General features: G+C 44.2%; 1 protein-coding gene across 8 annotated transcripts in view; it reads left to right on the forward strand.

Moving 5' to 3' along the window:
- The window catches only part of LOC123764803 (Calmodulin-binding transcription activator), a 671,468-nt gene that overhangs the window by 576,250 nt on the left and 68,696 nt on the right, over window positions 1-26,522 (forward strand). For all 8 annotated transcript variants that reach the window (XM_045752968.2, XM_045752966.2, XM_045752967.2 and 5 more), the window contains one exon: window positions 1,802-1,893. In XM_045752968.2, the coding sequence (XP_045608924.2) occupies window positions 1,802-1,893 (92 nt within the window). The remainder of the gene's footprint in view (window positions 1-1,801; window positions 1,894-26,522) is intronic.

Consider the following 26,522-nt stretch of genomic DNA (forward strand, 5'->3'; position numbering starts at 1 on the left):
CGTCTAACGTTTCAGTTGTATAATTGGTTGTTAACGCTACACTTAACCCCGAACTGTGTTTACGTCGGGGGTCATAGGTCAGGTCGCCGGCAGTTGGTGTTTCTTGGTCGCAATGACAACATTGTAGGCTCTCTTAAGGTACCACACGGCCGGCATGCCTATGGCATCTTGACTCAACTTTGATTTCTAGTCAATAATGCCACCAGTAACTATGAGGTTCGTTGAACAAACCACACACTAGAAAGTGAAGGAACGACGACGTTTCGATCCGTCCTGGACCATTCTCATAATCGACTTGAGAATGGTCCAGGACGGACCGAAACGTCGTCGTCCCTACACTTTCTAGTGTGTGGTCTGGTCAACACATTTCAGCCACGTTATTGTGACTCCTCGTGTGTCTATGAGGTTCGTGATATGTGCTGAGAGGCACACGAAATGGTCCCTATTGCTATGCTGAATGAGGTAGGAGACAAGTGAAGATAGAGCTGTAACACAGTGCTAAACCCCCCCCCCCACCGTCAATCTAATAGCCAATGGATTCCGAAAAAAATAAGTATTTCCGTTATCATTTTATAGTAATTAGTTTATACGTTGTGTGAAGACTTCATTATAACTTTACACTGTAGCAGCAAACCAAATTTTCTTTTTGGCGGCCTTGGGACTATGCCGGACAGAATTAGACACATTTTCAGTAAGACCTTAAGTGAAATATATAACAATTTAAACGTGATAAGTGTTGTGTATAAGTAAACACTTCAGGCTTTGGGCTGTTTGCCTCAAGGAACCAGAGGCACCAACTTAATATTCCGTTGTTCCTTATAATTAAGGATAAGTGTATTTTAAAGCTTTACTTCTTAATGACAATTTGGTGTAATGTTTCTTCCTAGGATTTATATTGTAATAATTGATATGATTTCTTTTTTTTTTGAGATTGGAAGGGGAGCAGAGGCGAGTTGCCCTCAAGAAGCAATCATAGTTATCAATAAATATCTTTTGTTTAACTATTGTGTACAATTTAGCTTAAAAGATGTTATGAAAATCGTCTTTTTATAGAACTAAAGGACAATATTATTTATTTTTTCATGCAGTGTACATGTTTATGTTGAATGTGTACGTGTATATATAGTGGGTATTGGCTTTATGGACCGTTCCTTCATCCTATCCCCTCCTCTTTCATGGACCTTTCCCTTATTTCATACCAATCTCACTTTCCTCATATCACAGCTCCTTGTCGTCATGTCCCTTCCAGGTGCTCTATAGCCACACTGGCTTCTTGAGGTTATCTTGAGGTTATCTTGAGATGATTTCGGGGCTTTAGTGTCCCCGCGGCCCGGTCCTCGACCAGGCCTCCACCCCCAGGAAGCAGCCCGTGACACCTGACTGACCCAGGTACCTATTTTACTGCTAGGTAACAGGGGCACAGGGTGAAAGAAACTCTGCCTATTGTTTCTCGCCGGCGATTGAACCCGAGACCACAGGATCACAAGTCCAGTGTGCTGTCCGCTCGGCCGACCGGCTCCCTTACCGCCCTCTCATAATTGTATTCTGTCGTGGACCATACACATTCACATACACATTGTATTTAGGATATCATATATACTCGGTGGTGTATACCTTATACACATCACTTATATGTATTATTTTATTCATGCCTGTGATGTGATAGGGATATGTTGAGTCTTCTATTAAGAAAGATACCCCCGGCCTCCCTATTTTTTTCCTTGTCGAGATGTGCTGTCAATGTCTTTGTTTCCCCCTGCAGATATTCCTTGTTTAAATGTGTGTTTTTGTTGGGTTGCAGATTGTGAGAAGATCCGCCTTCCTGAGAACCTGGAGAGCATCCCTCGAGCGGACCACATCCCCACCCAGCGCCACCGCTGGAACACCAACGAGGTAAGACTTCCACCTTGCCCTTCCCGGCCACACCTTGCGACGCCCGCCCACACCTTGCATCGCCCGGCCACACCTTGCGTCACTCGGCCACACCTTGCATCGCTCGGCCACACCTTGCGTCACTCGGCCACACCTTGCGTCGCCTGGCCACACCTTGCGTCACTCGGCCACACCTTGCGTCGCCTGGCCACACCTTGCATCGCTCGGCCACACCTTGCCCCTCTGGCTATACATAGTGTGTCTCACACGGCCCATCAGGCCTTGTGTAGTGCTGCGTGGACACATGTTCCGTGTACTTTCGTACATGTCATATCAATCGAGGGAAAGTTCCTCCAAGAGATGTATATGTGTGTGTGTAGGGTACTTGTACTAAAACATCTTTATGGATTTTTTTTGGACTTCGAAGACGTTTATTCAACGGCTTTTTGATCCTGGTGCGTACGTTATTCCGTTGGTCTTGCTCCACCTTGCTCCAGATTAGTGAAAGTGTGAAGGGGAACTGAGAGAGAGAGAGAGGGAGAAAGAGAGAGAGAGGGGGAGAGAGAGAGAGAGAGAGAGAGAGAGAGAGAGAGTCAGAGGGACCAGAGTCAGAGGACAAAGGGTCATCAATCGGGACAATAGTATGCTGGATGACTGACGTCGTTATCCATTGAATATTGAAGAGGGGCAAGTTAGCTGACACAATATAAACATATGAGACATTACACCCCTTGCACAGAGAGAAGGGAAAGGGGGAATAGGGGTGAAAAGGAGGGTTAAGGCAAGAGTGGGGTGTTAAGATGGACTTTTTTTTTAACTCAATTTGGTTGACGTTACTTCCTCGTGTTCCCGGGAGCTGTTTGGGCTACAATTTAAAGATCTGGCAATTTTAATTAAGGGGTCTCGCATATTTCGTTGTCATTTTCTGTCAATTTTCCATCCCATTTTAATTATTGTGTATGTGCAAATATTCCATTTCTTTTCCATCATTTTTGTTGTTGTTTGTAACAACAAGAGTTAATTTGTTCCTTCAACATTACTTTTCTCACAGTTAGAATCACTTTGGATTAAGACAGCTACTTGTGATTTTTTGTTCAACGAACTATAGTTCTTGGTCCCCGATTTTGTTTATACCGAGTTGGGGTTCTGCTGCCCCCTCGTCTAGACAGTGGTTCTTGTCTGAACAACTTCAAGTTTGTTCTATTGTTATTTGGAATAAAAAAATATATATTTTTCAGTCTCCCCTCTCCCCACTCCGTGCTGGAGGCCCCCCAGGGCGTGCTGGAGGCCCCCCAGGGCGTGCTGGAGGCCCCCCAGGGCGTGCTGGAGGCCCTTAGGGCGTGCTGGAGGCCCCCCAGAGGCGTGCTGGAGGCCCCAGACGTGCTGGAGGCCCCCAGGGCGTGCTGGAGGCCCCCCAGGGCGTGCTGGAGGCCCCCCCAGGGCGTGCTGGAGGCCCCCAGGGCGTGCTGGAGGCCCCCAGGGCGTGCTGGAGGCCCCCAGAGGCGCACTGGAGGCCCCCAGAGGCGCACTGGAGACCCCCAGAGGCGTGCTGGAGGCCCCCAGAGGCGCACTGGAGGCCCCCAGGGCGTGCTGGAGGCCCCCCAGGGCGCGCTGGAGGCCCCCCAGGGCGCGCTGGAGGCCCCCCAGGGCGCGCTGGAGGCCCCCCAGGGCGCGCTGGAGGCCCCCCAGGGCGCGCTGGAGGCCCCCCAGGGCGCGCTGTCAGCTGTCAGCGTCCAGCGAGCAAGACGGCCACAGCTGGAATACCTCGGTGGCGTTACAAATGTCCGTAAGCGACTTGCTTTATTGATTAAATATGAATACCCCAACACCGTACCGCGCCTCCACCACCCACCCCGCCTGCCACGCCTGCCACTCCCAATCTTTCCCCCATGCCTTAATTCCTATCTATCTATCTTGTATCTGTCTCCAGCGTTTAATATCACACCTAAGTAACTCACTTTTGGGGGCTATATTACCCGTCTATTTACCTCTGCTGGCTCGTCAACTGAGTAAATATGTTTTACCAATTACGAATTATTCGCCCACATCGCTGGTGGTTGGCCTCGTGTTGTTGACAGGGGGCGCTGACGGCCGCTGTGTTGACAGGGGGCGCTGACGGCCGCTGTGTTGACAGGGGGCGCTGACGGCCGCTGTGTTGACAGTAAGAGTTCATGGGATTGGATGACTCGCTGAAGGGTGCCCCCCAATCCGCCCCCCCCAGTCATACGTCGCAACACTACACCTCATATATATTGACTTCCTCAACCTTGTGTCAGTCCACTACGAACCGGAACGTCACGTCCTTATTTTTTTTTTCAGATGACTGTTGGATGTCTATGTAAGGTTAGGTTCATAATAGCCTAGGTAATCACATTTCATTGGGTTGGATCGTCGGAGAATCGAACTCGGGCCTGAAACAGATGATAATGGGGCATGGAATAAGGTATAAAGATATCGGTTGAGAACCATTTAGGTAGACCTGAGACCTTCCCACAGTGTGACCAGTTCTATTCTAACAGTGACCTGGGGGTTGTGGCGCCAGTGACCTGGTGACTGTGTGGACACCAAGACAGAGTTACTGCAATTAACGAGACCAGAGAAAGACGTGACATCACCAGTGGGGTCCCACAGGGCTCTGTACTTAGACCTATCCTGTTTCTGACACCCGTAAATGATCTCCCAGAAAGTATAGACTCATTCTCTCAGTGTTGGCTGATGATGCCACAATTATGAGAAGTATTAAGAAAGAAGACGGCAAGGTTCGTACTCTCTCTTAATCCTTTCTGGAAGATTGGTCCAGCATTTGTCCAGTGATGAAAAGATATACAGAGAGCAGAAGGCTGGACACAAGGTACCAACTGGGAAGTTAAATCTTTCAAGAATCTTGTAGACTGAAAGACCTTGGGGCTGACATACCCAACCTGTCCCCGGAAGCCCACATCAAGAGAATATAATCAGCGGCATATGACAGGTTGGCCAACATAAGAACTGCCTTTAGAAACGTGTGTGTAAGGAATTATTCAGCACCTTGTAAACCACATACGTCAGACTAGTCCTGGCGTATGCAGGAGAGGCGGGTCCAGAGAGCCGAAGCACAACTAGATATGTGTACACTACGGCCTGCACATTACCCTACGGGCCAGCAGGTGCGTGAGGTCCCGGCTACAACCACAACAGACAGTATAATCACTTGACAAACGGTTGAAACCATGGGAGCGGCGGCGTCCTCGCGTGGGAAGTCTCTCCTTCTAATCGCTCTATTAATAGACTCTAACTGGTGTTCCTCGTATCAATTACACAGATATACGGCTAATTAACTTGGACCCGGCCCGGCCCGGGCCACGCCGCCCTCACCCCACGACACAAACACTCGACCCACAAACACTTTTATTTGCATGTAATTGTTTGTTTGTGAGTGTTTTTGTTATCACAAATTTTCCATGTGAGCAGAGATGCTCAAAGGCCTGATCACTATTGATTTGTGACACGGGGAAAAGTTTTTCTAGTCCCACTGCATAAGGCACCACCAACGAGTCCCTTAATTCGTGGTCTAGCTTTGGGGATATGATTATCAAACATATGTTTAGCTTGCCTGAATCGAGCAGTCCAAAAACATCTTAGGGTACTGTACACGCTTCACAATTTCATATATTTTAGCAATCTCTTCATCAAAAAACTCTGGGCTGCACACCCTCAGAGCTCGAAGGAACATTCCTGAAAATACTGCATGTTTAACTTTTTTATGATTTAGATTAATAATGAACATAGGAGCCCATGTTGGTAAGTTTACAGTACATTAAATTTAAACCTTTTATTGATTCTGTGGAATCATGATGTCCTTAAAATGAAGAGCATCATTCTCTTTATTCTCAGTTGTGAGTTTTATTGAAGGCACCAAAGAATTAAATTCATTAAGAAAAACTGTTTGGTCTTGGTCACTCTGCCATAAAGACAAAATATCATAGACATATCTAATCCAAACTACGTTAGCAGGGATAATCCTGGGGCCAGATTTACGAAGCAGTTACGCAAGCACTTACGAACCTGTACATCTTTTCTCAATCTTTGGCGGCTTTGTTTCCAATTATTAAACAGTTAATGAGCTCCGAAGTACCAGGAGGCTGTTTTTAACGATAACAACAGATGATTGGGAAGTTTTCATGCTTGTAAACTGTTTAATAAATGTAACCAAAGCCGTCAAAGATTGAGGAAAGATATACACGTTCGTAAGTGCTTGCGAAAGTGCTTTCGTGAATCTGGCCCCTGGATTAGATTTTTATTTCAAACAACTCCATTTACAAATTGCTCAAAACTGGGGAAAGGGGAATTGCCCATTGCCATGCCAAAAAAAAAATAATTGTCTTGTGCACAATGTGATAAGTTCCAACACGTTATTGGTCGAGAAGCTCCAATTATATTTGGGCAGTTCCTCACGTGAATAATCACGTCAAAACTTACTAGTTATAAATCAAAAATTTTTAATTTTGTGCTTAATGCATTACATAGTCAATCATGGGTACAAGTCCAGTGTATCATAAAGTGTTTACAGAATTCAGCATATGCCAAGCCAGGGAAGGTTATCTTGAGATGAGATGAGGTTATCTTGAGATGATTTCGGGGCTTTTTAGTGTCCCCGCGGCCCGGTCCTCGACCAGGCCTCCACCCCCAGGAAGCAGCCCGTGACAGCTGACTAACACCCAGGTACCTATTTTACTGCTAGGTAACAGGGGCATAGGGTGAAAGAAACTCTGCCCATTGTGTCTCGCCGGTGCCCGGGATCGAACCCAGGACCACAGGATCACAAGTCCAGCGTGCTGTCCGCTCGGCCGACCCGCTCCGGAAGGGGGAAGGGGCGACACAGTGAAGGGAAGAAAGATTAAATGAAGCAGGAAAAGTGAAATAAGTACAAGTGTGTAAGGAAACGGTGTAGGGAGGAGGAGGAAGAAGAAGCGGCCAGGGAGGACAACACGCCGCCAAGATGGCGGACGAGAGCTCAGAGGTAGCGGGCGAAAAACGATATTCTTTTGTTAATTGTTGAAGCTGGCGGGCAAGAGCCGCTGGTTAGCGGGCAGAAGTTATTTTTGTATGGGGGAGGTGGGGATGGGGAGGTGGGGGAGAGATGGGGGTATGGGGGAGGGATGGGGAATGGTAAAGAGGAACAACAGAGATAGACCCTACTACCCGAAACATGTCCCCCCTCCCATCCCCCGATCCCCTAACCCCCCCCCCCCCCCATCTCTATCCTCCCTTCCCCATCAGTATGGTGGACAGAAGCAACTATCCAGGTATCCAGCTGTGTGCTGGGTGACACGAGGGCGCAGCACAACTGTCTCTTTACCATATGTACTCACAAAATTTCCTGTGCTGTTTCTAATCCAAATTAAAATATAATTTTTATTGTAATTAGTGCTCTAATTTCAAGCTCGCTCTCAGTCTGGCCGGAAGCAGGACTCTGGGCTGGGCTCTAACATCAGAGGACTCTTTATAGAGCGTCTTAGTTGTCATACCTCCATCTCCTTGACCTCAGAGGCACAGGTCAAGTCTCTTGACCTCATTTTTCTGGTTCCTGTGCGTCCTGTTTAGGCCAGGTTAGGCTAGGCCAGGTTAGGCTAGGCCAGGCCAGGGTAGGCTAGGCCAGGGAAGGCCAGGCCAGGCTAGACCAGGCCAGGTTAGGCTAGGCCAGGTTAGGCTAGGCCAGGGTAGGCTAGGCCAGGGTAGGGTAGGCTAGGCCAGGGAAGGCCAGGCCAGGCTAGGCCAGGCCAGGCTAGGCCAGGCCAGGCTAGACTAGGCCAGGCCAGGCCAGGCTAGGTAATGCCTTTCTAGGCGAATTATTATCAGTATTCATTCAGTTCCCTTGTGTTCATCGCAGTCAGTGTTCTGTGTTCCATTCAACCATTACTGTTAGCATGGCTAATAGTGCTCAGCTCAACCACTCATTAAGTGTTTTAACAAGATGAATCTCTATTGACGCTGGGAAAATATGAGAGTTAATTGTTACAACAACAACAATTGAAGACAACGAGTTGTACCAAACTGTTATGATTTAATCCCTGTGATGGTCCGGGGCCGCTCTCAGCGCCTGTTGGGGGGAGGTGGGGGGGGGGCAGCGATTAACGAGGGAGGGGGGGAGGGGGGTGGGGGTCGTCGATTAACGAGAGGGGGGGGGGTGATACTCAACATGCCTCATCGTTGATGATTGAAGTCATAAAGAATGCTCTTGTGGGGGGGGGGGGGGTTGAAGGTAGTCTTTGTAAGTAGTAGGGATTGATGGAGGTGTGTTGGGGATTGGAGGGAGACGGGGGGAGAAAGAGGAAGAGAGGTGTTGGCGTGGTGGGGAGAGAGAGGGAGAGGGAGAGGTGTTGACGTGATGGGGAGAGAGAGGGAGAGAGATGTTGGCGTAGTGGGGAGAGAGAGAGAGAGAGAGAGAGAGAGAGAGAGGGAAGAGAGGTGTTGGCGTGGTGGGGAGAGAGAGGGAGAGGGAGAGGTGTTGACGTGATGGGGAGAGAGAGGGAGAGAGATGTTGGCGTAGTGGGGAGAGAGAGAGAGAGAGAGAGAGAGAGGGAAGAGAGGTGTTGGCGTGGTGGGGAGAGAGAGGGAGAGAGAGAGAGTGAGGTAAGAGAGGTTTTGGCGTGGTGGGGAGAGAGAGGGAGAGAGGTGTTGGGGTGGTGGGGGTGTAATAATGCGTGTAGCCAGCGTTCTCAAGGCGGCGAGGGGGTGGTGGGGGGTGGTGGGGGGGTGGTGGGGTGGAAGGGGTGTGTGTGTGCAGAGCTTAAGAAGAGCTGGTAACACTCGGGAGATTAATTGCTCCGTAAATTGTGGTTAGTTGTGACGGGAAGCGTGAGATAGCGGGACCCCCCGCGTTCCTACACCCCCTCCAACACTGTCCTACACCCTCCCACACCCCTCCAACACTGTCTTACACCCTCCAACACTATCCTATACCCTCCCACACACCACCAACACTGGCCTACACCCTCCCACACCCTCCAACACTACCATACACCCTCCAACACTACCATACACCCTCCAACACTACCATACACCCTCCAACACTACCATACACCCTCCCACACCCCACCAACGCAATATACGGTTCAACACAATCAAATCTCCTCGTAAAAATAAAACCTATCATGACTATGGATAATGACGTGGACGACCTAACGTTCACTGAGCATCATAACAAAGGCTGGGAAGAAATACAGCACCAGCCAGGAACACGATACAGCGAGTTACGAAAATACAGTACCAGCTAGGAACATGATACAGCGAGTTACGAGAAGCTTCACATCCAGGGATCCCGCCATAATGCTCTGACTATTCAAATGACTTGTACTGTCACGCCTTGAGTACTTATTGGTGTACAATTCCCGCCTTTCAGAGCAGGAGAGATGTACTGTCCCGCCTTGAGTACTAATTGGTGTACAATTCCCGCCTTTCAGAGCAGGAGAGATGTACTGTCCCGCCTTGAGTACTAATTGGTGTACAATTCCCCGCCTTTCAGAGCAGGAGAGATGTGTGACATATTGGGGATACAGAGAACATGCGTGGCACGCATTGAAGTGATATAACATATTATTGGGACCGTCTTAAAGCTCTCAAAATGTGCTTTCTGGGAAGGAGACGAGAGACGGTAAAATAACAACGTACTGGAGTGAACGATATGGAAGAGAATGCAGAATAGAACCAGTGAAGAGCAGAGGTACCATAGGCACAATTAGAGAACACTGTATGAACATCAGAGGTCCGCGGTTGTTCAACGGCCTCCCAGCGAGCATAAGAAATATTGCCGGAACAACCGTGGACATCTTCAAGAGGAAACTAGATTTATTCCTCCAAGGAGTGCCGGACCAACCGGGCTGTGGTGGGTATGTGGGCCTGCGGGCCGCTCCAAACAACAGCCTGTTGGACCACGTTATCACAAGTCAGGCCTGGCCATACGAGATAAACTCCCAGATCCCACTCCCAGAAACCACACGTAGAAGAGTTAAATCACACGAAAGGAATTTTTCAAGCTAGAGACGTCAGACCAGTGATGGTATCATTTAAGACACTAGAGCAGTCTCAGCGCCCAGATGACGCACATGCTACGGTCCTTGAAGACTGTAGAGACACACCTTGTCAACACTTGTGTAGCAGGTGTGGCAGGTGTTGCGTGGCTAGAGCAGAATGCCGGATGATTGACAGATATGAAGATGGGAATCGGGTTAAAAGACTGATTCACTTGCACCTCAGCCTCTGACCCATAGACATATGGACCAGAGTCACGTGTCCTCGAACTTTTACGATACCTGTACATCTTTCAACAATCATGGCGGCTTCTGTTTACATATATTAAACAGTTTATGCGGTAAGAACCCCTCACAATCCACGGTTATTATTCCCATCAAGAAGCTCATAGTACTTCACAGTTCACATGATGTTAAATATACTGAATTGAGAGAAAGATGTACAGCTTTCGTAAATGGTTGACAAAATCCTTGAACTATGGCGATGTTGTTGAACATTTTAATTCCTGTAAAAATGTGTAAAATGTGTCAAAAATGCGTAAAAACAAATGTCTTTCTTACTTATTTCTTTACTTAACATTTATTTTAGAGAAGAAAAGTTTTAAGGCAATTCAAAGAGTACATGACGTAGCAGCGTCTGGGGGGAGGGGGGTTGGGGGTTGGGGGGGCGGGGCGGGGCATTATCTCACCAGTGTGTGAACCGCCAATGTTTTGTCTCGCCAAAGTTCACCCATTAAGCTTGATACAAGGGGGGGGGCCAAGTGTCACGCCAAAATTATTTGCCACTAATTTACTGCACACACACACACACACACACACACACACACACACACACACACACACACACACACACACACACACACACACACACACACACAGGGAGAGTAATAGAGGACGGTCTTGGCCTCCACCACCTTCTCACCTGTACTCACCTATATGTACTCACCTATATGTGCTTGCAGGATCGAGCATTGACTCTTGGATCCCGCCTTTCGAGCATCGGTTGTTTACAGCAATGACTCCTGTCCCATTTCCCTATCATACCTGGTTTTAAAATTATGAATAGTATTTGCTTCCACAACCTGTTCCTGAAGTGCATTCCATTTCCCCACTACTCTCACGCTAAAAGAAAACTTCCTTACATCTCTGTGACTCATCTGAGTTTCAAGCTTCCATCCATGTCCTCTCGTTCTGTTACTATTCCGTGTGAACATTTCGTCTATGTCCACTCTGTCAATTCCTCTGAGTATCTTATACGTTCCTATCATGTCCCCCCTCTCCCTTCTTCTTTCTAGTGTCGTAAGGCACAGTTCCCTCAGGCGCTCTTCATACCCCATCCCTCGTAGCTCTGGGACGAGTCTCGTTGCAAACCTCTGAACCTTTTCCAGTTTCATTATATGCTTCTTCAGATGGGGACTCCATGATGAGGCGGCATACTCTAAGACTGGCCTTACGTAGGCAGTGTAAAGCGCCCTAAATGCCTCCTTACTTAGGTTTCTGAATGATGTTCTAACTTTTGCCAGTGTAGAGTACGCTGCTGTCGTTATCCTATTAATATGTGCCTCAGGAGATAGATTAGGTGTTACGTCCACCCCCAGGTCTCTTTCACGCGTCGTTACAGGTAGGCTGTTCCCCTTCATTGTGTACTGTCCCTTTGGTCTCCTATCTCCTAGTCCCATTTCCATAACTTTACATTTGCTCGTGTTGAATTCTAGTAGCCATTTCTCTGACCATCTCTGCAATCTGTTCAGGTCCTCTTGGAGGATCCTGCAATCCTCATCTGTCACAACTCTTCTCATCAACTTTGCATCATCCGCAAACATCGACATGTAGGACTCTACGCCTGTAAACATGTCGTTAACATATACAAGAAATAGAATTGGTCCCAGCACCGATCCTTGTGGTACTCCACTTGTTACTGTTCGCCAGTCCGACTTCTCGCCCCTTACCGTAACTCTTTGGCTCCTTCCTGTTAGGTAGTTTTCAGCTTCAGCTTCTGCTGAAACAGAAGCGAAGGAATATAATAACCCATGGTTTAATAGACAGTGTCAGGAAGCAAAAATGGCCAGCAGGCGGGAGTGGAGGAAGTACAGAAGACAAAGAACAGAGGACAACAGAAGCAGATACAACAGAGCTAGGAACGATTACATTAACATAAGACGAACATCGGAAAGGGACTATGAGAACGATATTGCAATCAAAGCGAAAAAACAACCTAAGTTACTACACAGTCATATAAGAAGAAAAATGTCGGTGAACGGCCAAGTGACAAGACTAAGGAAGACAGAGGGGGCATATACTGAAAGTGACAAGGAAATCTGCGAGGCACTGAATGCCAGTTTCCATGGAGTGTTCACTACCGAGCCTGAGCAGCTCCCATTGTTGGAAGGGGTTACCCTAGATGAAAGACTATCAGATATAGAGGTGACAGCAGAGGAGGTAATGAAACAGTTGACAACTCTAGATGCAACTAAAGCAGTTGGACCAGACAAAGTATCACCGTGGATACTAAAAGAAGCAGCACAGGCCCTCAGCGTGCCTCTGGCAATGATCTTTAATGAGTCACTTATGTCAGGAGAATTGCCCAGTTGCTGGAAGAAGGCAAATGTCGTGCCGATCTTCAAGAAAGGAGATAGAGAGGAGGCACTTAACTACAGACCTGTATCACTGACAAGCATCCCCTGTAAAATACTGGAAAGAATAATTAGGCTACGACTGGTTGCACACCTGGAGAACATTAGGTTTGTGAACAAACATCAACATGGGTTCTGGACAGGGAAATCGTGCCTAACAAACCTTCTGGAATTCTATGATAAAATAACGAGGATAAGACAGGACAGAGATGGTTGGGCAGACTGCATATTTCTGGACTGCCAAAAAGCCTTTGATACAGTACCGCACATGAGACTGCTGTTCAAGCTCGAGAGGCAGGCGGGGGTGGGGGGAAAGGTCCTAGAATGGATAAGGAACTACCTAACAGGAAGGAGCCAAAGAGTTACGGTAAGGGGCGAGAAGTCGGACTGGCGAACAGTAACAAGTGGAGTACCACAAGGATCGGTGCTGGGACCAATTCTATTTCTTGTATATGTTAACGACATGTTTACAGGCGTAGAGTCCTACATGTCGATGTTTGCGGATGATGCAAAGTTGATGAGAAGAGTTGTGACAGATGAGGATTGCAGGATCCTCCAAGAGGACCTGAACAGATTGCAGAGATGGTCAGAGAAATGGCTACTAGAATTCAACACGAGCAAATGTAAAGTTATGGAAATGGGACTAGGAGATAGGAGACCAAAGGGACAGTACACAATGAAGGGGAACAGCCTACCTGTAACGACGCGTGAAAGAGACCTGGGGGTGGACGTAACACCTAATCTATCTCCTGAGGCACATATTAATAGGATAACGACAGCAGCGTACTCTACACTGGCAAAAGTTAGAACATCATTCAGAAACCTAAGTAAGGAGGCATTTAGGGCGCTTTACACTGCCTACGTAAGGCCAGTCTTAGAGTATGCCGCCTCATCATGGAGTCCCCATCTGAAGAAGCATATAATGAAACTGGAAAAGGTTCAGAGGTTTGCAACGAGACTCGTCCCAGAGCTACGAGGGATGGGGTATGAAGAGCGCCTGAGGGAACTGTGCCTTACGACACTAGAAAGAAGAAGGGAGAGGGGGGACATGATAGGAACGTATAAGATACTCAGAGGAATTGACAGAGTGGACATAGACGAAATGTTCACACGGAATAGTAACAGAACGAGAGGACATGGATGGAAGCTTGAAACTCAGATGAGTCACAGAGATGTAAGGAAGTTTTCTTTTAGCGTGAGAGTAGTGGGGAAATGGAATGCACTTCAGGAACAGGTTGTGGAAGCAAATACTATTCATAATTTTAAAACCAGGTATGATAGGGAAATGGGACAGGAGTCATTGCTGTAAACAACCGATGCTCGAAAGGCGGGATCCAAGAGTCAATGCTCGATCCTGCAAGCACATATAGGTGAGTACATATAGGTGAGTACAGGTGAGAAGGTGGTGGAGGCCAAGACCGTCAGTAGTTTCAAAGCGTTATATGACAAAGAGTGCTGGGAAGACGGGACACCACGAGCGTAGCTCTCATCCTGTAACTACACTTAGGTAATTACACACATACAGGTACATCTGCTGCTGCCTCACCCGATGGTTAGGACGAGAACAAACCAAATGTTTACTAAACATACCATAGCACTAAACAAATGCTAGCAGGAGCATGTAGGTAAAGTGTTCCCCGATAGTTTACAATGATGGTGTAGCCTGATGGAGGCTGCTTGACCAGGTGATTCGTCTTGGAGGTTGTCAAGAGAGGCGATGGTGTTTGGCCTGTAATCATTGAGGTGAACAAGCTGGCTGGCTGGTTCAGGCCATTTATGGTTCCGGACTGATGGCCAAGGTTAGTACTTGGCTGGGCCCACTCTGCGAGCCCTCTATTACTCTCCCTGGGGGCCCCTCACTCTGGCCATCATGTTGGCTATGCCACCCTGGGGACTCTCTTCGCCATATTGGAAGAGATTTGATAAATGGGCGATTTAATTACTGATTTTTTGTTCATTGAAAAGAGGGCAAAACTTTTCTTGTTCTGTCAGACTCAAAAAGCTGGGTCATTTTGCTCCTTTTTCTCTCTTACTCTTCCTCTTCCTCTTCTCTGTCGTTCCTCTCTCCCTTCCTCTTACTCCCTGTTCCATCGCCCCCTTCATTTCTTCTCCATCTCTCTCTTTCCCTCCCTCCTCCTTCTCTCCTCTGCATAGATGGGAACTTGTCTAGTTTTGTATACATCATGGTCTTGAATCTTCCTTTAGCCCTCCGTGTTGCTGGGTCTAGCCCCCGTGTTGCTGGGTCTAGCCCCCGTGTTGCTGGGGTCTAGCCCCCGTGGTGCTGGGGTCTAGCCCCCGTGGTGCTGGGGTCTAGCCCCCGTGGTGCTGGCACCCCAGTTTCCAACTTCTACTATATGCAGATTTTAATGGAATTGCCGCCTGTGGCTCTGGTTAACGAATTTCTACAGCGGGTCCCGAATGTGAAAGTGTTTTTCCCTCCAACTCTCTCTCTCTCTCTCTCTCTCTCTCTCTCTCTCTCTCTCTCTCTCTCTCTCTCTCTCTCTCTCTCTCTCTCTCTCTCTCTCTCTCTCTCTCTCCGTCTGCTGGGGCTCTAAGGCTCTTCTAAAAAAGGCAAGTGATAGACATTTGTTCTTTTGTAATGCAAATATGGTTTTTCATCTCTGTGGGAATTAGATGGACTTGTTAACTGTTTTTCAAGGATAGTGATACGAGAGGAGAGGCTGGCAGGGGCGGGGAGAGGCTGGCAGGGGCGGGGACAAGATGACAGGGGCGGAGACAGTATCAGGGTCGGGGGACAATATTCCTCGAGTGGGTTCTGAGGTTTCTAATACTCCCCCCCAAGCCCAAGCTCGGGGCCCAGGCTCGCCGCGCGGTAACTTGATCAAGAAGATTGTTTCTTGAAGCGGCCCACACATCCACTACAACCCGGTTGGTCCGGCACTTCTTGCAGGAACTTGTTTTATTTTGTCTTGACCACGTCCGCTTTGGTCCGGCCAAATATTTCTCGTGTGTGCTGGCAAGGCCCTGAACAGCCGCGGACCTCTGATGTTCATACAATGTTCTATCGTTACGATCTATGACATTTTACATATCATTGGCTCAATTCTGCATTTCCTGCCATATCGTTCACTCCAGTATGTCGCAATTTTACTGTACCAATGTGGGACTCATCACGTCTCCATGATACAGGTATTTTATATACTTATCTCGTCTAAATTCCAGCGAGTACATCATGAGAGCTTTGAGAAGATAGCGATGAATTAGGTGCTCATCTGTGTCGTAATGTTTTGCTGTTCCCTTTGTTATAGGAGTAGAAGATTTTCTATAATCCAGCGTATAATCGTCCCAGCTGATGTGTGTTTGGTTATGCCCACTGTACGTCGGACATCATAATTCCCAGATGATTTACATGTTTTTATTCTGACTTTCATATAGAGGAGAGAATGAGATAATGCAGTGGGGGGCCAGGTCTGTGCCCTGGGGTACAGAGCAGTGGTGGCAGGACTGTGCCCTGGGGGTACAGAGCAGTGGTGCCAGGACTGTGCCCTGGGGTACAGAGCAGTGGTGGCAGGACTGTGCCCTGGGGGTACAGAGCAGTGGTGCCAGGACTGTGCCCTGGGGTACAGAGCAGTGGTGCCAGGACTGTGCCTTGGGGTACAGAGCAGTGGGGTCAGGTCTGTACCCTGCGGTATAGAGCTTTACACTGTGCCTGGGCTTGATTTTATTTGCGTATTCCTCGTGGTATATAAGTTGACACGGAATTTGAATGCCCGTCTCTCCACTTTATCTGTTATTCCTATGAATCTCATTTTGTGGGCTATCACTCCATGTGTGAGATTGGCTGTGATTGGCTAGGGATGTAGTATAGACTGTGAGGGGGTCAGGCATTTATTAAATGCCTTTGACAGAGTCCGTGTATATCACAAGTGCATTTTGATTTCTTCTAATGCTTAAGTGACTTTTGTCATAGTGGTTGAGTAATTGTGAAAGACAAGATCTTCCCGCTCTAATGTTGACCTGGGTTGTGGAGGTTACTACTCTTAGTAAGACTGGTTATTTGGTCTTGCAGGGAGGGTGAGTCTGGTATTATTAGTTGAAGGAATAGTAGCCGTTGTGGTATTAGGCTGCAGAAATAGCAATGAAAATCTATGGACCAACATTGTCAGTCGTCTTTCCGTCCCCTACCCCCCACTATCCTTATTCCACGTCGCTCTTGCTCTCCCTATCCACATTCCCAGCCGTCCCCTCGCTCCTCTCTCTCTTCCCCTCTGTGGGAAAAACCTGCTGGGATTGATATAAGAGGAGACTACCAGGGACTTGAACTGAACTAAATTAAAAAATTACTGTCTGCAAATTAATTCAACTAAAATCTCTAGCTAGGGTTGTAAATCCTAAATCCTCTTTTCCTAATGACAGACTGTGGGCTGTAAGGGACAGGTGGGGTGAATGACTTGTTGATAGAAGTTCCAGTCCACCTGTAGACAGGGATCTCACATCAGCTTGTATTTTATACAAGGATAAGATTTGATAAATTCAGTTATCTGACTGAACACTGGCTCTGTTTAAATCAGAGATTTAAACATACATAGTCTAACCTAGTACCATAACTTAACAGCCAATATGTACTTATACTATAAACAACAAATTAAATTGTAAAAGTATAAATAAATGACCTTAAATGTAGTCTTAATACTATTAACTTAGTACTAGAAATTATATTCAATTAAATGAACTTATATGATAACTTATAAATAACTAAGCAAGCAATTGATAACTTAATTTATATATTCAAATATATATGCAGACATATTCAATTTATACAGTTAGCTTGACTGAATCTCTTCCAAGACTGTGGACACTTGTGAGGTTTTTACTTATTGAGGCTGAATTCTTTTCTGACAGAATGGACACTCATGAGGTTCAGTGTTTGGATAAGATTCACAGCTACACTACAATTTTAATAAACGTACCGATATGTGAGGCTTAGCCTCGCTTTTTAACCAACAGACAGATTTATAGGATATTAAAGTTACACAAGCATACAATTGGCCAATCATACACCAAATAACCCTCAATATACTTCTCTGCCAGTCGGGGTGCCTGTCTGACAAGTTTGCCAGACTGATTAACTCTCTTGTCGAGTTTAGGCACTATATTTTGCTACAGCGTTGCTGTATGATGATCTGGTAGCGTTGCTACGTGATTATCCTGCAGTTGCAGAAGAATGATTCGAGATAAAAGTTTATGAATGAAGGTGGAGGAAACCGTATCACTGATCTCCACTATACACTCTATTTTATGTAATGTTCCAGGATTTTCCTTGTAGATATTGTCCAGGTACTCCCCCAGTTCTAGAGAGTATTCACTGGCGATAAAAAATATTAGATAAGGTGTCCTTGAGCTGGTAATGTTCGCTAAGGATCAGTCACTTGTTCACTCATTTGTAAACAAACGCGGAGTGCCGCGAGGCATCGTCGTGGGCGCTTCTCGCCCCCCATCGCCCTGCCATGCTCTCTGAGCACGGTAGCCTTCAATGAATATTGATTGATTATTTTTACAGTCTAGACTTATTATTGAAATAAGATGTGATTATAATATAATTAGATATAAGATTTAAAGATTATAAGTAGTATTTGAAAGTACCACTGAATCTTATTAAGGATTCGATTTTTAATCCTACCGGATGTTGAATCAATGTTCCAATAGTTTTTTAATTAAGAAGTCCTTCTAGAAGCTTCTGGATCCTTGAAAGATCATGTACAAAGTCACGTAGGCATCAAAAGGGCCCCTGTTGCGTACGTGTTCATGGTGCCATTGTCATCCAGGACCAAGCTATAATGAATTTTTCATGATTCTAATATGATTTTTGATACGATTTAGATATGATTTTGATATGATTTAGATATGATATAGAAATTATACATTTCTTAGATGATTATTAGATATGGTGGGTAAAAATTTCCCACATCTTCCAGAGGGAGAGAACTGGCACAGAGTCCAATACTTAGGACAATAGTAACCATATGTATTTATTTACTCTCCATTGGATTGATAATACAAGTGCAAATTTTGCTTGCACTTTTGTGCTGCTGTCCGTTGTGGACGATTGTGTCTGTTAGGAGTCTGTGGGTCTTGTGGAGTTAGAGTGTCTTGAGGTCTCTCAGGATCTAACTGCAGCTGGCTCACTGATTCCATGTGGATGAGTTTGTCCAATGTCTTCAGGGAAGTTGTTCCTTTAGACAGGATTTTGACTATTCTCAAAATCCCCTGACTATCTGGATGGACTGAGACAACTTTACCTAATGGCCAGTCAGCCCTAGGGCCATCACTGTCTACCAAGACAATATCGCCAGGTTGGAGATTAGATATATTATGTGGGACATTGGCCCCATAGTGATGTTCTCGTAGAGATGTAAGATATTCTTTTGTCCAAACATCATTCCATTTTTGGATTATGCTGGACAGATGCTTATACCCCTGAACCAACTCGCTCTGACCCACATATGAGGGATCTCTGATCTCATCATCCACTAGAGATGGTACTGGAGTCAGAAGTCTTCCATACATTAGATGGGCAGGACTTAATGGCTCATGTTGAGTAGGATCCTCAGACAAGTAAGTCAACGGCCGGTTATTCACCCTTGATTCTATTTCCGTGATTACTGTCTGGAGTTCTTGAAGATTGATTTTCTGACGGTGTAGAGATTTTCTCAAGGATCTTTTTACAGTTCCTATTAACCGTTCATAAAATCCTCCGTGCCATGGGGCTCTTGGAGGGATAAATTTCCATCTGCAATGACGCTGTTCCAGTGTGGAAGTAACTGCAGGATGGGAACAGATTTCCCGTAGACATGCTTCTCCAGCTACCAAGTTTGCTCCGTTATCTGAAATCATCAGCTTAGGGCATGATCGGCGTGCTGCGAATCTGCGGAAAGCTTGAATAAATGATTGAGCAGTCATATCGGGTGTTACCTCTAGATGTACTGCCCTGGTGGTAGCACAGGTGAACAGACAGATGTATGCCTTGATAGGTTGCTTATCTGCAGTCCCTGTTAGATATATTGCTCCTGTATAATCTACTCCTGTCGTTTCGAAAGGTTGTAGATGGACCACTCGTTCCTTTGGTAGGGGTGGTGGCCCTGGATAGGAGCAAGTTCTTGCATCGTACCTTCGGCATATCATGCAATTCTTCAAGATTGATTTGACTGACTGTCTTCCCTGAGGAATCCAGTACTGTTGTCTGATTTGTGTGAGTGTGTCTAACACTCCTCCATGTTTGATGATTTGTTGATGTGTATGCAACACAATCAACCTTGTGATCCAATGATTTTTTGGTAAAAGCCATGGATGCACGGTATCTAGATTGATATCTGCGTGTTTAAGTCTCCCTCCACAACGCAGAATGTTGTGATTTTCTTGGTCTATCCACAGACCGAGATTGTGTTTTAACTTATGCGGAAGATTTTCATAGTTATTCCCATAAGTTTCTCTCTGGGCTTGTCTTACCCAATAGATAAGTGCATCAGGAAAAGTGTATTTTATACCTTTTTTCCTGAGATAATGAAACACGTTCTGTGTTACATTGATTAATTTGATGAGCGAGGAGTAACGAGTACAATCCAAGACTGATATTTGAGCTTGCTGCCTGGTGGTAGTTATGGTTTGTGTCGTAATGACGTGTGGCTTTTGTTCAGGCCAACTACCATTCACTAACCATCGAGGCCCATGAAACCAAATATCTGCCTTTGCAAACTGTTTAAATGTCATACCTCTTGATAAGAGATCAGCTGGATTATCCTTTGTTGGTACATGCAACAATCGAAAGCCTGCGGAAATTTCTTTAATTTCCGAGACGCGATTTTTTACATATGGAGTTGGACAGTTGTCGTTTCGTACCCATTGTAAGACAGCTTCATTGTCAGACCATATAATGACATCTTTGATGTTCATGGTAGACAAGACTTGTTTGATATGTACTGCTAAGCGTGTGCCAGTTAACAGTGCTGTTAGTTCCATCTGAGGCAAAGTTCTCTTTTTTAATGGAGCGACTCTGGCCTTAGAGGTGATAAGATATGATTGATTAGAAGTCACTAAGTAAGCACAAGCTCCAAAAGCTTTGGCTGACGAGTCTGCGAATACATGTAGTGATACTTCTTCATTTTCCTCGACTATGTGTCTCGGAAAGATTATCTTTTCAACTAAAGTTTGTTCTTGAGCCACTTCCATCCAAGCTTTTTGTAACTGGATTGGTAGTGGATCATCCCAACCAACCTTAGCCTTCCATGCTTCTTGCACCAATAAACGCCACTTGATAGTCAAAGGATTTAGTAGACCCAGTGGGTCGAATACTTTGCTAACTTGTGAAAGCAAATCCCTTTTTGTAGTGATGTTGTAATTTACTGGCACAGATTTGATCGATATTGTGTCCGAGATTAAATCCCAATCCATACCTAACACCTTTCGTGATTCTGGTACGTGATATTCAGGGTAATCTCTTGCTATTTGATTATTCAATGTTGCATTATTAGAGGCCCAAGATTGTAGTGGCATGTTGGCACCTTGTAGCTCCTTGTTGGCCTCTTGATATAATTGTAACAGTTCAGTAGTACTGTTAACTGTCCCTTGAAAATTATCTACATATAGATTTTGACTGATTTCAGTCTTACAGGGACTTGATGATTTCTTCAGATGAGTATCTAGAGTTGCTTGCAACAGAAATGGACTGCTTGTCGCGCCGAAAAGAACTGAAGAGAATCTGAAAGTCACTACAGGACTATTGACATCTTCTGGGTTCTCTACCCATAGAAACTTAGTGAAGTCTCTATCTTCTTCCTGCAAGCCAACTCTTAGAAAGGCCTTACTTATATCTGCTGAATACGCATATTTGTTAAGTCTAAACTTCAACAGTATGTCATACAATTTCTGAGTTAGACTTGGACCTGTTTGCAAACAATCATTTAGACTGGTTCCTTGGGGTCCAGATTTAGAGCTACAATTAAAAACTATCCGTAAAGGAGTCGTTTTTGATTCTCTCATTACAGCCATGTGTGGTAAAAAATGGCCTGTTTGCGTATTGTCATGTTTCACGACTTCGATGAATTTATTCTTTAATTGTTGAGCAATAATCTCATGATAGAGTTTTAAATGCTCAGGCCTTTTTCTTAGCTTTGCTAGTTGCGATTTAAATTGACTATAAGCCATGTGATAATTGGTAGGTAAGGTTTTATGGTTTATTTTCCATGGTAGCCTTACCCAGTACTGTCCATCATAGTACTGTACAGTTTCTAAGTATTGATTATATGCACAGACATCATCAGGACTTGGTTGTTCAGGAATTATTCCTATGGCATCAAGTTCCCACAATTGAGGTACAGATTCTAATCCATCATCAATCATGTGGGGGATTTTAAGTGGTGACTGTTCTTTGCCTAGTCATGCCACTATTACAGTTTCTGTATGATGTGATTTTTCAGGAGTTGAAGGTTCAAGATCTAGTATAGGTCCTGTCATCAATATGCCTCCTGCTGATTTGAGTATATTCATACCCATAGATTCTTCTGATCCCAGAATGAATCGATGATAGTAGTCAGCTCCAATCAGGATTCCGATATCCCCTATGTAGTCAGAATCAAGTAGAGGATCTGCTAATTGGATTCCTTTTTCTTTTAGGAATTTAATTGTGGCTGTCAGACCAGTCACTTCCATTTCAGTAGGAATTTTATCAACTACTATGGCTTCTACTGTCCTTTGGGATGTACCTAGACAGACATTGAGTTTTACTACTGGAAAGGTTCTACGACCAGAATTAGTAAAAAACCCTGATATAGATGTAGATACTTGCTTTGAAGATTTAAGTTGTAAATCTTCTGCCATCTTTTTACTGATAAAGGTTTTCTGTGACCCTTGATCAAAAAAGCCTCTAGTTGGAATACAAATTCCTTGACTGCATAGTTCTAGCTGTGCAGTAGGCAATATGGCTGTTGTAACAATTTCTGTATCCAAGTCGTTGACATTGCTCATTACTGTACAGAATTGTACGGCTGTTGTGGTATTATCATCTTTGGGCTTTGCCTGAGATGCAGGTTGATTATTGGAAGTCTGTGATCTGGATTGAGTGTTAATATCACCACAGAGTGCTGTGTGATGTACACTTTTATGACAATATTGGCAGTTCTGCAATTGAGTGATACACTCACTAGTATCGTGCTTCCGTAGACAACGGATGCACCTGTTCAGAGATTTCAGTCGATCGATTCGACTGGCACGGCCTACATAAACTGTGCATTGATAAATGGTATGTGCTTCTTGACAGAATAAACATTTTGGAGCACTTGTAGCTCCTTTTGTCTTATCTGTCTTAGGAGCTTGGTTTCCTACAGTTCTGTTAACTGTGGGGGATATAGCATAAGAGCCAACATTATTCTGTTTCCACTTTGCAGAAGAGGAGTTTTGTTGCCTTGATTTTTGACTGCCATTCTGGACATTTTTGCTTTTGTCCGTGGATTCACTTTTGGGGATTTTTTCTTGAGATCTAAGTTTTCCTCGGCTTCGTAATCTTTGTACGTAAGCTCGAAGTCCATCAATGATTTGGCTTTGTGATAAGATGTTGTTACAAGTATGTAACACTTGTAGGTAAGCAATTACATGGAAGTAGGTTATACAAGCATGTAACACTTGTACTCCTCCAAGGATTTCCTTAAAGGATGAATTGTATCTGTAATAATGTGTATCTACATTATTCATGATGTGATGAAGCATTTTGCTTTTGCTTTTTTCTCGGCTTTGCCTTTTCTATTAAGTTAGTCTCTTTGAGATGCTTGATTAACTTCAGATTTTCTGAGGCTGCTTTCACTCCAGTGAAAGCATGAAATTAAGTGATCAAGACTTTATTCTTGGATTAAGATAGTTATCTTAGATGAATGATAATATTTGTATTGACATTGTCAATGGGCTGTTAGCCTTTCAGATTGTGTTGTGAGATTAAGATTGGTCTTAATCCCCAATTGTAGACTATTGTAGCCAAGTGATGATGACATTTGTCTATCACCTGATTTAAATGGTCTGTAGGCTGTAGATTCAAGTGATTTTTTAGACACTTTGTGTCCTTTTCATTTCTGTTTCAGTAGCTGGTGGAACACTGTTAGCCATTTTGACCTTTTCCGAGTTTCGGAGATTCCGAGATTTTTCTCTTTTTTCTGATAAATATGTATGATGTTAATGTATTTTGATAAATGAGCTTTCCTGTCTACTTAGGTAATGATTCCAAAGATCGTCCTTCATTTCCTCCCTGGAATCTGGTTGTAGCAGGTGTTCAATTATCAAAAGTACTGTAATAATTTGATTTGTGACCCGAATGCACGAATGCACCAAGTTGGTAAATCTTGTAATAATTTTTTAAAAATAGTAAATGGCACTATTTTTGCAAAGTTATTACAAAATCTGTTACCATAATAATTGTTAGATAAAATACAGTAGAATGTCTACTGGTTTTACCTGGAATATAGGGTATGATATAGTTGATTATAGATAGATTGTAATGAAATGCTCTTACAGTGATGATAACACTTTTTTAAAGAATATTATGTAATGAGCAGCTCCGAAAATCAGTAGATTAGAGATAATGCTAGATAATACACTTAAATATATATGTAATGTTACCACAATGAGGTAGATAATGATATTTTATGATTAAGATGCAGTGCAGTGTCTTTGACACTGATATACTTAAGTACTGTTGTTTCTTAACACAAAACAGTATCAGTTTGTTATGAATGCTTACTAGTTAATGGATATGGTGGCTTAAGCCACTGCAAACTATTTGTTTACTTAGATATATGGCTATGATAAATATTGGCTGATAGCTAGGTTAGGCTAGAATATGTAAGAATTCTTCCAATGCAAAATCAAGAAGTTTCTTATCTATTTGGCACTGAAATATTCGGTAAACGAATGATCATAAATATCTAGGTATAAAGGACCATTATTATCCGGTTCGAAGGACCATTAATGTGGGAAAAACCTGCTGGGATTGATATAAGAGGAGACTACCAGGGACTTGAACTGAACTAAATTAAAAAATTACTGTCTGCAAATTAATTCAACTAAAATCTCTAGCTAGGGTTGTAAATCCTAAATCCTCTTTTCCTAATGACAGACTGTGGGCTGTAAGGGACAGGTGGGGTGAATGACTTGTTGATAGAAGTTCCAGTCCACCTGTAGACAGGGATCTCACATCAGCTTGTATTTTATACAAGGATAAGATTTGATAAATTCAGTTATCTGACTGAACACTGGCTCTGTTTAAATCAGAGATTTAAACATACATAGTCTAACCTAGTACCATAACTTAACAGCCAATATGTACTTATACTATAAACAACAAATTAAATTGTAAAAGTATAAATAAATGACCTTAAATGTAGTCTTAATACTATTAACTTAGTACTAGAAATTATATTCAATTAAATGAACTTATATGATAACTTATAAATAACTAAGCAAGCAATTGATAACTTAATTTATATATTCAAATATATATGCAGACATATTCAATTTATACAGTTAGCTTGACTGAATCTCTTCCAAGACTGTGGACACTTGTGAGGTTTTTACTTATTGAGGCTGAATTCTTTTCTGACAGAATGGACACTCATGAGGTTCAGTGTTTGGATAAGATTCACAGCTACACTACAATTTTAATAAACGTACCGATATGTGAGGCTTAGCCTCGCTTTTTAACCAACAGACAGATTTATAGGATATTAAAGTTACACAAGCATACAATTGGCCAATCATACACCAAATAACCCTCAATATACTTCTCTGCCAGTCGGGGTGCCTGTCTGACAAGTTTGCCAGACTGATTAACTCTCTTGTCGAGTTTAGGCACTATATTTTGCTACAGCGTTGCTGTATGATGATCTGGTAGCGTTGCTACGTGATTATCCTGCAGTTGCAGAAGAATGATTCGAGATAAAAGTTTATGAATGAAGGTGGAGGAAACCGTATCACTGATCTCCACTATACACTCTATTTTATGTAATGTTCCAGGATTTTCCTTGTAGATATTGTCCAGGTACTCCCCCAGTTCTAGAGAGTATTCACTGGCGATAAAAAATATTAGATAAGGTGTCCTTGAGCTGGTAATGTTCGCTAAGGATCAGTCACTTGTTCACTCATTTGTAAACAAACGCGGAGTGCCGCGAGGCATCGTCGTGGGCGCTTCTCGCCCCCCATCGCCCTGCCATGCTCTCTGAGCACGGTAGCCTTCAATGAATATTGATTGATTATTTTTACAGTCTAGACTTATTATTGAAATAAGATGTGATTATAATATAATTAGATATAAGATTTAAAGATTATAAGTAGTATTTGAAAGTACCACTGAATCTTATTAAGGATTCGATTTTTAATCCTACCGGATGTTGAATCAATGTTCCAATAGTTTTTTAATTAAGAAGTCCTTCTAGAAGCTTCTGGATCCTTGAAAGATCATGTACAAAGTCACGTAGGCATCAAAAGGGCCCCTGTTGCGTACGTGTTCATGGTGCCATTGTCATCCAGGACCAAGCTATAATGAATTTTTCATGATTCTAATATGATTTTTGATACGATTTAGATATGATTTTGATATGATTTAGATATGATATAGAAATTATACATTTCTTAGATGATTATTAGATATGGTGGGTAAAAATTTCCCACACCCTCAACGCCCACACCAAACATAGAGCCCCACCGCCCGCTCTTCCGATTTCTAGAGAGCATAAACTTGTTGTGTGGGGCTTGAAGAGATGGGGCGGGTTTTTATATGAGAGGGGGAGGAGGAGGGACTATGATAGAGCCTCATGTGGCACAACAGCTTCCGCTGTGTCTGTACACTTATCCAACTTTTTCCTTCAAGTGAATGTAATGTGTGAACTTGCCTGTGTGTGTGTGTGTGTGTGTGTGTGTGTGTGTGTGTGTGTGTGTGTGTGTGTGTGTGTGTGTGTGTGTGTGTGTGTGTGTGCTTTTTAGGTCTAGCATCAGCTGTTGGGCCCCCGTCTTT

The sequence above is a fragment of the Procambarus clarkii genome, chromosome 48 (genome assembly GCF_040958095.1).
Source record: "Procambarus clarkii isolate CNS0578487 chromosome 48, FALCON_Pclarkii_2.0, whole genome shotgun sequence".
Lineage (NCBI taxonomy): Eukaryota > Metazoa > Arthropoda > Malacostraca > Decapoda > Cambaridae > Procambarus > Procambarus clarkii.